The sequence below is a fragment of the Xenopus laevis genome, chromosome 1L, assembly GCF_017654675.1.
Source record: "Xenopus laevis strain J_2021 chromosome 1L, Xenopus_laevis_v10.1, whole genome shotgun sequence".
Lineage (NCBI taxonomy): Eukaryota > Metazoa > Chordata > Amphibia > Anura > Pipidae > Xenopus > Xenopus laevis.
In genome coordinates, this window is record NC_054371.1 from 174,342,237 (window position 1) to 174,357,595 (window position 15,359).

General features: G+C 38.4%; 1 protein-coding gene across 1 annotated transcript in view; it reads right to left on the bottom strand.

Moving 5' to 3' along the window:
- Positions 1–1,065: 1,065 nt before the first annotated feature.
- The window catches only part of LOC108716503 (refilin-A), a 34,710-nt gene continuing 20,416 nt past the window's right edge, over positions 1,066–15,359 (bottom strand). The window contains exons 3-4 of the mRNA XM_018262690.2: positions 3,795–3,904; positions 1,066–3,285 (exon numbers count right to left, since the gene is read on the bottom strand). Of these exons, the coding sequence (XP_018118179.1) occupies positions 2,952–3,285; positions 3,795–3,904 (444 nt within the window). The 3' untranslated portion in view covers positions 1,066–2,951. The remainder of the gene's footprint in view (positions 3,286–3,794; positions 3,905–15,359) is intronic.

The window sequence follows — 15,359 nt, forward strand, 5'->3', positions numbered from 1 at the left end:
TTATATATGTGCTGAAAGGGGGTTGCAGCTCCATCCACAACACCTATTAAATGCTTATGCGGGTTCGCTATTACTAGTCAAACCCCATGCTGCATGGTTGAGTTTAAACCAGGTCAATCTGTACCATCTCTCTGTTATAAAGGAATATGACACCATAAGGAAGCAAATCTTAAAATTAGTAGTGAATCAAACCCTGCTGCAGGCATATTCTTTCTGTCACTCTCTAACATTGTGGGGCTCATTTATTAAAGCAGCGCAGCGCATAAGTGGACGCAAAAGATTGTCTGCGCCATCACGAGCGTGATCGCTAATATATTTGCGTGATATTGCGCATAACAGAGAGCTTTTGCGATGGTTTTGTTTATGCGCATTGCGCAAAAGATTGGGCATTTATGTTGCAAACGATGCCGTGGTTGTTAGGGGCGTGGCTGTGGGCGTGGCTACAATGCGCTTGCACTGCGGCCGTCGCAGATTTGCGTCTGTATATGTGCAAAACTGCACCCGGGCAACAGCACCACAATTTTTACGACTGCCTCTTCGTGGCGTAATAGTAACGCTCTTCAAAATGCGCATTCCTGCCCAGCTGCGCTAGTATATTCACATTTTTGCGTTTCATGTTGCTTAAAAGAGAATTTTATATATGTGTGCAGAGCCACACTGCTAAACTGGGTTCTGGCAAATACAATGGTGCTGCTGTTGGTGGGGATTTTTGTTAACTCAAAGTTTACTCAAAGATGAACAACCCCTGTAAAGTGCATATTAACCACGCCTTCCACACAACATGTTTATATTGACCAAGGTTCCTTTAAGGGTATCAGGTAGGCTAAACACCTTTTGCAACCAGACAAATATTAGCACAGAAACAAATGCAGATGCATCTAAGTGAACGCAATATGCGCAATATGTGACGCAACTAATTAAAGCAGCGCATTCATACATGAGCACAACTAATCCTTACCTTTGCGGTATCTTCCTGTGCGCACAATTTATTATAAGCACTGCGACAGCTGATACGCAGTTTCACACGTCGCACCTGTCTGTGTCTACATTAGCGCACAAATCGCACTGTTAAGGTATCGTGCGCTACATTATTAAATATTCGCATGCGCTGGGCAAATGTCAGGCCACTGCGCTCTTTTTAGCGCTGTGCTGCGTTAATAAATGAGCCCCAGTATCTCTGCAAAATAATTACCATCTTCTGAAACCCAACAAGAACATTATAATTTTGGTATGATATTCAAACTAAAAAAACCAAACCTGCTCAATTACAATTTCATTTCATTTGCTAGCAGACCATCCAGTTTTTGTGAATATTTTTGCATAATTTTGCCCAGCGCATGGTTTTTCCAACTTGTTGATGTATAGATCCTGGGTTCCCTCAAGAGCCTTCAGGTTTGACATTTATTATATATTTTCCCCTGTATTAGGAAATGACCCCCATTAGGGACAATGGCAGTTGTATTTCCTTTTTTTTAATTCAATAAAATTGTTGAATATTATGTATCATTATGATGGACATGATTATGATGACATTAATGGAACTCACTCATTATACATATAGTCTAGGCTTCTGCTCCTCCCCATGGTGCCTGCATTATTCTCAAGGACTCACTATATGTGCTCATTATTGTTATCGCAAGTGTTTAGTATGTGCATGCCTGGCTTGCTAGCCCCATCCCATCACTGTTCATAAGCAGAGCAGACCAAATTAATTCAGGCTGTCAATTTTACTCACACATATTAGTGAAAACCCTGCAACTTTCTTGGCAAGGAGTATTGTGCATGCTCCATGCCACAGGTGAGTAGGGTGGAATTAACATAAACCCAGGGATTAACATAAACCCAGATGCAGAAAATAACTGCACTTTAACAATGTTCTACAAGGCAGGTGACTGTACAGAAGGGTAGTGATTCTGTATACACTGAAAGTGCCCTTTGTAGTTGCCAGTTTTATCAAGCAACGCTCCTTGTTTTAAAGGGACATCGTAATGACATCTGTGAGAAGGTATTGCCTGGAAAAGAGTAGCAAGCATTCAGTATCTGGGAATTTCTATCTTGCATGAGGAAGCAGTATGGCTGCCACCAATGTTATAAAAATATGTATAGAAAGTCTCTATGTCTGTCCACAATGTGTCTATGTAGTGTTACTGAACACTGACTAGAAATTAGAGAAATGAAAAACCAACTTATGAATGAATTATTTCCCTTTAGCCATAACACATTTGTTGTGAAGTGGCAGTGTGGTAAAGCAGTCAAAGTGCACACCCAATGCTCTAACTGTTTCAGATTGATATTTAGAATTGAAGCATTTTAAATCAGCAATAGTAAAGTGAAGTAAATTCCACAGCTGGCAGCTGAGGGAGAGTGGAAATTTCAATTCAAATGATTTAGGTCTTGCGTTTCCTTGCTTTACATACTGAATTTCCGACTGTATCTGACTCATTCCTGGTAGCTAGAGCACCAGAACCACCCATTGCACTGATCTCTCTCTATAAGAGCTTGACCACCCGGCCTGCCACTCTTCTGAACATTTCAATGCTTTTTGAAAATACAAAACACTGGTATTTCTCAGATTCTAAGCTGGTGCTGCCTCTCCCTTGGCTTAGGCACTTGGCAAGTCTATGCCAGTCTTCCACATGAAACTGTCAACTCCTTTTTTTTTTTTTGCAAGAAAAATGTCTTTTAACATAGAAATTTACAACCAAGACACCATCACCATGAAACTTGCAAAATTCTTTCTTCCGATACATAAGATAGAGATCTAAGAAAGCAGTCTTAAAGAAGACATTTGAACGTTGCGTGAGTCTTTTGTGCAGCTTTACTCCCATACATCATGTGTTAGCAATGATGGCTTTAATACAGTTAGTACCAGAGGGTTACTACAACGCTCTCTTTTTATGAAGCCAAGTGCATAGTTATAGGACAGAATATTCATAACAGTTAAAGCAGATTTAAAGATTCTCTGTGTATATGATACAGGGGCTGGTCTCCTCGCAGAGTTCAAGTTGCACACTGGATGCAAACCATTTCTTGCTTCCACCACAGTTGTAGTTGAGTGTTGTTCTGTAAATGTTTTTGGTGTGTTTCGGAAAGATAATGGTTGTGCTTTGGAACCTTAAAGGCTTGTTGCGTGGTTCAAAAACCAGCTGGGATTTGTAATTCCTCCATGTGCAGTTGGGGGTGGAAATAATGGTTTCGCTGTAAGAGGTGACGGTCGGAGTTGGTACGTAGAAGACATGGTCACGGTAATGCTTCTCTGAATCATATTTGATCTCTGAGTTGCACCTGAAAGAGAATGTAAAGGTGATGAGCTGTTTGGAGCCAGATACAAATTCATGGAACAGACTCATTTTGTTTATGACACCAGAAGAGTCCAACTGGCATAGTTGTGAAATTACTCATCTTCAGCAGGAGGCTTGTCAGTTGCCTTCTACTGCCATCCTAGTTCTCTATTGTTAGACAAATATACTACACAAAAGTCATGGATAATCCTGTTTTCAATTAGAAGTTGTAACTAAGCTGATGGAGAGAGGGTTAGTTGTATGTTGTTAGAGCGAGGCAGTGATAATTACAGTTCTCCAGTCAGCCTGTAATGGAGCCCACAGGTTGAAAAATATCTTATTAGGTTGTTTCTGACTTCCAATTTGAAGTACATTAGTAACAAAACAGACTAGCTATTATTGATTGTATTTAATTGTATCTTCCCCACTATGTAAATTTCAATGTAAATGCATTAAAATAGACCTTTGTAGGGAAATCATATGATAAATTATTACACTATGATGCCAAGTTACCTGATTTCTTGTACAGGCTCTGGATTGACTTCAATGCTTTCTCCAAATACAACGGGTTGCATTCTTGGTCTTGTCTCTTGGGGGGAATTGTTCAGGAGAAGGTATGGGATCTGCAGGTGGAGCAAGGAGTATGTTTAGACTGGTGTAGTCAGCGAATGCATGGAAGTAATTACAGGATAGAAACTATTGAAAAAAGTGAATGCTTTGACTTCAGGCTGATCAAACCATTTGGGATTTTCCTTGGCCGTCCAGAGTGCCCTTACCTGACCCACTAAACAAACCTCAGAGTTTCTTTGATCAGAAACTGCTTTGTATACTGTATATTTAGATCTGGGCTAGAATTTGGATATACCATACATTTTTAAATTCCCTTACTGCATTAGCGAAAGTAATTCAATTTCTAGCTGTCACAGTGTAAAATGAAGAATAAATATGAGCTGGGGATTGGGGAGCAAACAGCTGAAACTGTACTGGCAGTGGAACCGATCATATTATTAAAGACTGAAGGGTCTTGTACAGCTAGTTATTTGAAAGATCTTTTTTTTTTAAAGTTCAAGTAATTGAAAACAAAAAGAAAAGGCTTCAAGTAAAACATATGATCCAATATAACTGTATTATTATTATTATTATTATTATTCTGTGCAACGTATATTCTCTTAAAATCATAATTATGCCATTGCCAGTGTAATGTGGCAAACTTGTTCTGGTGTAAATATTTTGCATAATAACACAAGGGAAGTTTAACTGTAATGGGTAATAACACTGGCAAATTAATGCCATAAAGCAATAACCCATGTGGGATATTAGCATGGAGGAAATTCAGAAGATAACGAGATGCTAAAGTGGCTGCTCTAACTCTGTAATGGCATTTCTCCTGCTTGAATCTGTCATAATTACTATTGGTGAAACAATGCAAAGAAATGGTTCAGAAAATTCTAGCTCCTTGTCTTATCCTTGCTTTATTTTATTTAAAGCATCACAATATCCACACATATATAGGGTTCCAGCTAAACTGTGTATAAGAGAAGGGAACGGCTAAGCTAATACCACTTTACAATACAGGTTACAATCAATCTGATCATGCTGCTCCTGCAAATGCAAATTGTATTTTGCCTTTCCTACTTCTGGGTGCTTTTATCTGACCCTCTTCTCTGTTTGCTTCTTGCCAGGCAATTATGACTTGAAAGAAACATTTTAGTGGATTAGAAAGAAATTTGTGGCCACCAAAACCAATAATAATGGAGGCTTAGGTAAGCCTGAAACTGCAAGCTAAGGCAGCAATACGAACAAGAAAAATAAAGTAAGAGGTCAACATTTATAGATTTACGACTTGAAATTTCCTGTTAGAAGCAGAGGCAATAATATATATAGTGTATACAGTGCTACGCAATATGTTGGCGCTATATAAATACATGTTAATAATAATAATAGCGACATTAAGTTGATGACATGCGTATATCTGAGAATGTTACAACAAGCTTGAAGCTTTTTGATGCATTGCTAGCACACTGTAATCTCTTTTTTACATAATTTTTATCACTTACATAAGTTATACGTCAGTCTCAGAAGTTAAAAGACCTTGCATTCAAGACAAGCAGTAGCATTTTCATTTAATGACAGACGCTGATCTCTTTCCCAAAATCATAAATTCTGAACTAATCTCTTTTAAAGTGACAGACGTTACTATGGGAGAAGTCGCTTCTGTTCTTTTACTAATAAATCATTTAAGGGAGTAGTGTCAAAATTGTACAGCCCCTCGATTACCCCAAACAGAAGCTGTGAGTAGACAGAAAGTTTACCCTGATGTGGTCAGTGCTATGTTGTGCTGTGCCATGAAGAAGGCTATGATGACCCTTTATAGAAGGGAAATAAAGTTTTTCCTCTCACAAGACCTTAGTAAATTTAATATAGGCCCAGTAATGTCTACTGGGAGTCCCACAAACTATGAACACATACAAGTCCTGGAAAAATCTGAATAGAAGGTCTAAATATAAAATTGGAATAGGCTTAATAAAAGTAATATATTTTCAGAATGAGGATAAATTAAATGATTTCGGGAGTCAGGGGAAGGAATAGTTTTATAAAAAAACATAGCATGCAGCAGCTTTAAGGCAGTATAGTAGAGAAATAATGAATCCACCATACCAAGCCATGGGGGAGTGAAGTTCTCTGGCTTTGAGCCCAAGGACTGGCAGACTGCTGATGGGGTGCCTGTACTTTGAATAGAGAACAGTTAAAGCTCCATAAACTGGATATCTGCCGTGGAGGGGGCTTCGGGCATTGGGAGATTATATTCAAGAATTCACATGAAGAACTTTATTAGTGGCAACTGACTCGGTTTTATGAAGCATAGAAAAGTTGAACGCATGACAAACAAATGCTTCTTTTGAAGATCTGAATCTAAATTTAGGTCTAGGTATTTAGTGAATACCCTTAGATGTTTCAGAAGCTTTATTCCATGAGTATGCCATTGAAGTCATCCTGTTTTTCCTAACTGCATAAAACTCAAGCTCAGTATGTTGTTCATCAAGACTATTTGAAGGGACACCACAGGTAGAAGTCTATGTAATTTTTTAACCTTACCAGTTTCATATTCCATATCTGTTCATATTGTACAGATATGGAATCTCTTAAATGGAAACCAAAAAGTTTCAAATTACAGGAAGGCCATCTCCCATACAGTCCAATTTTAGAAAACAATTCTAATTGTCCTCTGCAACAATAAAACAGTACCTCGTCCATGAATCCATAATTTTGAGACCTATTGGGTTTATCTAATGTTTACAATGGTTGTTGTCTTAAGGTACAGTGATCCACATTGCATGAGGAGTCCTTATTCAGAAAACCCAACATTCAAGAATTCCAGATAATAGGTGCTATGCCAAACCCCAAACTTAATATATTTCCCCCATTTCTTCTGGAACTGTTTTTGGTGGGAAACAAAGTCCCTGTCCCCAGCCTTCCCCACTTATTTTAACTACTGACCACATAGATAACATACAACTCCAGCTTCATCATCTGCTCTCCTTGAGTTTCGGTCTTATCAGAGGTTTGCAAATGTTTCCAGCCAGAGGCTTCTGACACTGACTCACCACAAAAAAAGTGTCACTCGACAAAAAAATATGTTAAAGAGCAACTGATGCATCATCATACATAAAGATAAGAAAATAAATGCTAGAAACATACATTTCTATACATAGTACAGTAGATATTCCAATTTATATCCAATATATATGGATATGGACTATGACTCATAATAAGAAATGTTTACATGGCTTCGCCCATGACTACACACACCCTTTGTAGCCTACTGGCACTTTGGTGCTGCTATTTTATGTTAACACATATGGACATGCACAATAGTATATTTATTATTACACAAAAAGTCCCCAAATATTCCAAAACCCATTTCTATATTCCAAAACCCATTTCTATGGCAGATATTTTTAAAATAAATGTTAAAGATCTTTGATTAGCATGCCCGATATAGGTATAGTCAGGTGTAGGAGAGACATGCCAATAAACGAATGTGTTGTGTATTGCCTTGAAAGAAACATGAGGCTGCATAGTGTATGTGTGTGTGTGGGGGTGAATACTGGGTTTTATTTTATTCAAAATAAGACCTATTGGCCCTAAAGAAAAGAGCAATCATCTGCAGCAGCAGGAGGGCTATGCTCTGCTTTGGGAGCTATGGTTTGCCATTAACAGATGGTGCCATTCTAAGATTGAGTTCTTTAAATATAGAGCAATTTAGAAACAATGGTGGACTGGATGAGAAAATAGAAGTTGAGGTTCAACTTACACACAAGGTCATGGACTTCGGAAACAAAAATAATCAAGCAACTTGCACTCTTAATGTGACTATGACTGAGAAAGATTTGGGAGTAATTACAGGTTATTGACTCCACAGCTGTGCACTATGGCTCAAATGGGAAAAGTCAGAATTATATTATCTTTGCTTGAAATGGGTCCAGAGCAAAAAGAATAAATTACACTTCACTGCGATTTGTTGGTGAACTCTCACTTTTTCTAATTATCCAACCCGGGGTTTGTTCTAACTGGAAATGACCTGCCAACGAATATATTCAAGAAAAATACAACATACATGTACTACACTTTACATATATTTACACAAAGCCCGTGACTTCCATCAGAAACAGTAAAAGTGTTTTTTTAAAGAAATACAAAGAGTTGTCTGCAGAGATGGGGAATCTTCCAATGGGTTATGCATGTACTATATATATTTTCTACAGATATTGTTTTGTGGGACACATTTCCTAAGAAATGTCTTTAATAAATAACTAGGGCAATTCAAGTTGCCCAGAAAATTGAACATACCATACCAAAAGGGTCAGTCCACACCAGGCGATTCAGGGAGATTTAGTCGCCTGGCGACTAATCGCCTCTTCTTTGAGGCGACTAAACTCCCTGAACTGCTTCCTCTTGTCCTGCGCCTACTGTAATGAGAAGTCGCCTGCGTTATGACACACGCGGCCCTTCGTTTTCCGAAGTCGCCCGAAGTTGCCTTGTGAGGAAACTTTGGGCGACTTCGAAAACGCTGCGCCGTGTGTGCTTTAGCGCAGGCAACTTGTCATTATAATGAATGGGAAGACACGAGGAAGCAGTTCGGGGAGATTATTTACCCCAATTCTCTATACGTTCAGAATAATCGGAAAATGTACATCATAATAAGTGACCTATTAAAGATCTTATTACATTGGTAGATATATCAGTTAATATTGCCGATTTAGATTTTTTATCTCCAGCCACCATTTTGTGATGGTCTGTGTGTTCATTTATTGATCCCCTAACAGGAAATAATGCAGCGCTAACTGTAACAGGAAATGTCCATTTATTGGCTGATGTAACCTAGCATGTATGTGTGCCCATGGTTTGTGTGAGAGCACTGTGCCTCTTATTTATTTATTTATTCCCTGGTATTTATGTACTACCAACACATTTATTCAATGCTTTACAGAGATTATACATCATTTACATCAGTCCCTATTCCGGTGGAGCTTACAATGTACAGGGCCTGTTAAAAACAATGGAGATAAATAACCACAGCGATGTTCCCCATAGCAACCAATCAGATCTTTGCTTTTGTTTTCTAACTTGTACTGTAGGTGTTTAAATTTAATTGCTGATTGGTTGCTATGGGCAACATCATTGGAGATATTTATCTCCAATATCAGAAAACACTGATGGTCTTTATCACCGTAGGGGGCCAATATGAGCCTGAGGACAGACCTTAAAATGGCATTTAAATAGATTATTTTATTATCAAATTATTGGATTACCCAATGGCAAGTACTCCACAAAAGGTTTTATTTATATGTTACATCTTTTGCATATGGACTGATTTACAGTATGTGTGATCTGCAATGCTGTAAAAACTATTTGCAAATATTTTTCCTTTGTTTAATGCTTATATAAAGATGAATAAACAAATGTTTGCAACTTGTTAGTCTTCTTTATTTCACATTCTAGTGCAAAGAGTTAGCAGTACTGTTAGAAGTTCCTTATTAAAGGACAAAGGTTCCTGAAAAGATGATCTGTAATCCCTCCAGGTAGAACTTGTTCTACGGATTAACCTCAGAATAATTTACTGCTGCATTATTACACTAAATCTGTGTTCACATTTTAATTACACTGAAACAACCTTTAAAGATGTTAAACTAAAATCCAGCGGGGTGGAAAAAGGCTTCCAGCACTTACACGTCTGCAGAGAGCAGAAATTATAACCAGCCTGACATGTTTAAGCATTTCTCTGTATAAAACCTAGTCGTAGAAGTGGCCCCTGGCCTATCTTGCAAAACATCCTTATGAATGAACACAGTGTTCCAAGTTCTAGTCGGCTTCTGCAGAAGGAAATGCCTTTGCCTTTGTTTATCAGAGTCAGAGATGTGCTGTGGTGGCAGTGGTGGATCAGAATAATGTTGCTTTTTTTGTAAGCCATTGATTCTTCTAATCTTCTGTATACAGAGGCAAATCTGCACTGTTGATTATTTGGGGATTAGTCTTTCAAATATGCTGACACGGAAATAAGGCTAGGGGAACACTGCGCGATTCGGAGAGATTTAGTCGCCTGGCTACCAATCTCCCCGAACGCCTTCCCTCTCTCTTGCGCTGGCTTAGATGAAAAATCGCCTGCGCAAAAGCATTTCCAAATTTGCCCGAAGTTGCCTCTTGAGGAAACTTCGGGCAACTTTGGAAAACGAATCACAGCGCGTGCTTTAGCGCAGGTGATTTTTCATTTAACCAGCGCAAGATAGAGGGAAGGTGTTCGAGGAGATTGGTCGCCGAAAAGACGAGGCGATTAGTCGCCAGGCGACTAAATCTCCCCAAATCCTCCAGTGTGCCCCTACCCTAAGGAGAGCTGTGATATGCTGTGGCAGCTATTTATTGCTAGCAGGCAGAAGAAAAACTCACATTAATTATAAATAAAGATTTGCTTCCGTTTATTCAGCATCTTGGGGTGTAAAAATAGGGGCAACAGAAATTTGACATCCTCTCAAAGTTTTGGGGGCCGCAAAAAGATTTTCCAGGTATGGGATCCGTTTTCCGGAAACCCGAATAACAGGAATGCCATCTGCCATAGACTCAATGTTAATCAAATAATTCAAATTTGAAATGTGATTTCCTTTTTCTCTGTAATAATAAAGAGTACCTTGTACTTCATCCCAACTAAGATATAATTTACCCTTATTAGAGGCAAAACCATCTTAATTGGTTTATTTAATCTTTAAATGAGATTTAGCAGATTAAAAGTATGGAGACCAAAATTACAGAAAGATCCCTTATCTGGAAAACCCCAGTTCCCAAGCTTGGATAACTGTATCACTGTTTATATTTATACACACAGGTAGGAGATGTAATATAACTTGCCAACTATCTCCATGGACAACCATAGTTTAGCACTGTCTGTCTGCAACCAATTACAGCACAAGGAGAATGCCTCTTACACATCAAGTAGAATTGCAGTCCCTGCTAACATATAGCTACATGAATGCAAACATTCAGAGAAGAAAGGTTCTTTATATTCACACAACACTCCTGGATAAAGCTATCTTTAGGTGTTCCAAGCAAGGGCAACTGTGATGAGCCCCTCACCATATATATAGGCAACATGATGACAGGAATAGATTATCTCAGTGTTGACCAATCTGTAGACCTTTATTTGTTGTTGAACCAGCATGCACTGATACATAATGGGTATGGTCAGGGAACAGGGAAATCAAAGCAATAAGGGACAGATTTAGGAAAATTTAATCTGATTTAAATTGTCATCATTAGACTAGAGTCAGTTCTACTGTTTCCAGTTTAGATCTGCTGGGATGCTGAGTCACATGTGCCCAGTTACACAGTAAGATAAGAGGGACAGGAGGCAGTGTGGGTCATTTATAAACACTGGGCAAATTTGCATAGCAACCAATCAGTGATAAGGTTTTTTCAGCCGGCTGCCGGTTGAACCCTGAAAGCAACCATCTGATTGGCTGCCATGGGTTACTGCCCAGGTGCAAATTTGCCAAGTGTTTATAAATAACGCCTAGGGGCCGATTCACTAACTTCGAGTGAAGGATTCGAAGTAAAAAAACTTCGAATTTTTGTGCTCCTCGACTATCGAATTGGCGTAAATTCGCCTGAGTAGAATGATTCGAATAGATCGAGCGCAAAAACGCTGCGACTATTCGCCATTCGATAGTCGAAGTATTGGATTGAGCGCAAAAACGCTGCGACTATTCGCCCATTCGATAGTCGAAGTACTGTCTCTTTTAAAAATACTTCGACTGCCACCTAAAACCTACCGAATTGCTTTAAAAGCCTATGGGAAAGTCCCATAGGCTTGTTTTCCAAGTTTTTGATCGAATAAAAAGGCATTCGATCGAATGAAAATCCTTCGAGCGAATATTCGATCGAGCGCCTATTCGCCAATACGACTATTCGCCAGCGCGTAAATTCGCCTGAATTGTCTATTCGATTCTATTCGATTCTATTCCCCAGTCGAATTTCGAGGGATTTAACCCCTCGAAATTCGACCCTTGATGAATTTGCCCCCTAGTGTCTGTAAGTCATCAAAGTTCAAAAACTTTCTATACGTGGCATGTGGTGTGGCATTATTATTGATTCATTGTAAGCTCTCATTGAAATAGCCAGAGGCATAACCATGGAGAAAGCAGACCTTGCAGCTGCTTCAGGGCCCTAGTGGGGTCCTAACTGATAAGCAGTTTAATGAAAAATTCCCAAAGTTTAGGAGAGCCAAAAAATTACTTTGCAGAAGGTTTGCTGGGTAGAACCTTACTATCTCTACAATGTGTATTCTCGGTAGCGTAACTACATGTTACGCTACCGAGCAAATTAATTTTAGGGCCCCCCCAATATATTCAGAGGTTAACCTTTTTACCAATACATGTTGAAATTGCTCACTAATTGGGCCTTGTAAGCCCCTATACCTCCTGGGCCCCCTGCAGCCACAGAGTCTGCTTCCTCTGTAGTTACTGTACACCCCTGTGTATTCTATCACTATAATTGATATCTCCATGTTCCCTACTGTTTGTGTTCTCCCCAATGTTTTGTACTGTGCTGCAGAATATTCTGGTACTTTATACATAAACTATAATGATAATAATAATAGTTTTATTGATGTTTAAGCAATGCCAGTGTTGAAAGTTACTTTGTAGTCAGAGAAGCACTGAAATATTGTGCTTTCATAGGAAAGAGAATTAAATGAAGGCACTGTCCCTGCACATTAGGGATATTTGGCAACTATAAGAAAGTCCCTTTCAGCAGAAAACTCTTATAAGCTACACGCCCTTATAAACAACACAAGATTCTTTCAGTTAAAATGTTCTACATATAAAGCTAAAAGTTGCATTTAAGCTCTTGAGCAAAGGTATAACTGATTGAGGATGCTGGGAGATGCAGCTCACAACAGCTGGAGGGCCATGATGTAAAATGCTGAAGTCTTTAAGTTTAGCAGAGAGAAAGGGAAATGTATTCAGCCAAAAGAAACTCTTTGCTTGACAAATACTTTAGTCTGTATTTGCATATTGTTATTCTCAATTTAAAAACAGCATGGGTTATACAGTGTGAATTTGCCAGGTTTTTCTATGGGCAGAAAAGCTCTTGGTCGCGGCCAAGAAAATAAATGCCTTGGCACCAAAAATTCACTTTCCAACCAGAGTGGAACTAAATCGCTTGCATAGTCTCAGATTTCTACTGAAATCAGCAATGCACCTCAAAGATTTAACATTCAGTCCCCCTTGGCCTCTCTCTCTCCTGACAGATCAGAATTAGAAAGGAAAACAGGCTGGGGGTGATAAAATGTGTTCAGACCTGCCAATATTCTTTCTCTTTTTGGGGGGGGGGTATTTTTCTACATTGTAGTTTAAACAAATATCTTAAAGAAGTTCATGTATTATTTTTTTAATATATTACCATTTTATAACCTATTTACAATAGCAACATAATCCAGAGCTGTGCAACGTGATGTGGTTTGATTATTTAATGATTTCAAACAAAGAAATCTATGGAGCGCTTGAGTAGACAGGGGGCAATAAAAATGGCTTTGTCCGGTCCACAGGCCTCCAGCTGCACAGTTCTGACGCAAGGAAACGTAATAGGGCGATAAATATAGATTTGCATTTTATGTACAAATGCTACAAAGAGCAAGAAGCTTACAGGCAGCTTAGTACACTGAACTTAGTTTTTTTTATGTGGATTTCCTGATAGAGACAGAATTTGGAGAGGTTTCTACTGTCCCACTTCATTGCCAACCCTTCTACACTCATAAATGTAAATGGGAGCAGGGCAAACCATTAGCCAGTAAAGCAGATACGTATAGCTTCTGCCGCTTGATTGAATATATCAGAAGAACCAGCACAACAAGAGCTCCTCTACATCATGCTTGAGAAGCAAAACATTTTTTAGATGCAAGAAATGCCTGACATTATTTCTCTACAGTATTTTATAAAATAATATATGAACATTTTATACTGGAACTTCAGCTGTGCAAAAGAAAGTATTGGCACAAAGTATGGCAAGGCCAACGCTCAAGGACGAGTGTCTTTTTTTTTTACCAGTTCACAGCATAGAACTCATACACTTACAAGCATCAGTGTGCAAGTAAATTCACATGGATACTCTTTGACTTTTCACTTCATATATAAATAGTCAAGTAAACCATTAATTAACTAATGCTATTAAAATCAATATTATCTACACTGTCAAAAAGAAACAGTTGTTTAAGGTGCTAGTTGTGCAGCTTCCAATAAAAGTGACCATACACACACACAGATCCACTTGTCTTCAATGTATTTTAACAATCTGGCCACTCAATTGGAAAGCCAAATTGGCAGATCCATTGATTTGGTATTTGATAGATTTCCAGAGCAAGATTTATATTTGTCCCTTGTAACAAATACACTATGCCTATGGTCTATGGTTTTGACCACTAACTCTCAGCCATATACTATTAGAATATATTACAAGTGAAAAACAATTGTTATAAGGCCTATTGTACATTTTAGGGCATTTTGACAGCTGCTGTTTATAGCACTCAAAGTGGCTGCATCCATTTGTCACCACTTACCATAGAGATATAAGGGATACACGTTAGAAGATCTGGTGGTGACAGGTGATTACAGCTCAGCAAAGTTCATCTTCTAAGTCATTGTCTTTTTGTCACCAACAGGTCTTCTATAAGCAGAGTATTTTCCATACATGTCTATGGTAAATGGTGACAGATTTGTATAAGCATAGTCTTTTCCACCTGAGCACAGAGGGGGATAAAATATCCCATGCTGCATAGGCTTTACAATAAAGTGCTCTCTTTCACAGTGACTACAATGTCCTGGAGATACTTATTTTTGTACAAAACTTCCTCCTTAGGTGGTTACATAATAAAAGGTGCAAAGGTTGCTGCAGGTCTAATAAATCATAACAACCAATATAGCAAGCACTTGATTGGTTGATATGGATTATACTTTGCCCTATTTATTACACGTGTCTAATGAGAATTCAAGCGCATCACAAAACATCAGCTTTACTCTTTTATGCTGGGAAACAAACATGAGAAAGATGAAAACAAATATAAATTGTTGTATAGCCAATTTAGTTTTGATACAGATTGCCAGATGACAACAAGGATGAGGACAACACTGATAACTTTGTTTTTAAGGCGAAATAAAGCAATCCTAATTTTGCTCTATGATAACAGAACTGAACAGCCTATAATATAATATACACCCTACTTGCTTTTATTCACTGTATCATTGAGTAACACTGACAACTTTATTACCTCCTTACTATCTCCTTCCCCCAAAAAAAGAGGGCTAATTAGCTGCTCTTCTCTGTAGCATGGAGTCAATACGGGGGGTATTTATTAAAACTTGAATTTATCTCATTATTTTAAAAATAAAAATTAGACCTAACGCCCAACCACTGCTATAAAATCAGAACTACGAAATATTGCGAAAATCGTTTAACTTTTTTGAATTGTCACTTTTTTTTTCAAGAAACCCTCGATTTTTGAATGGAAACCAGCATCAAACAGTCCAAATCCCT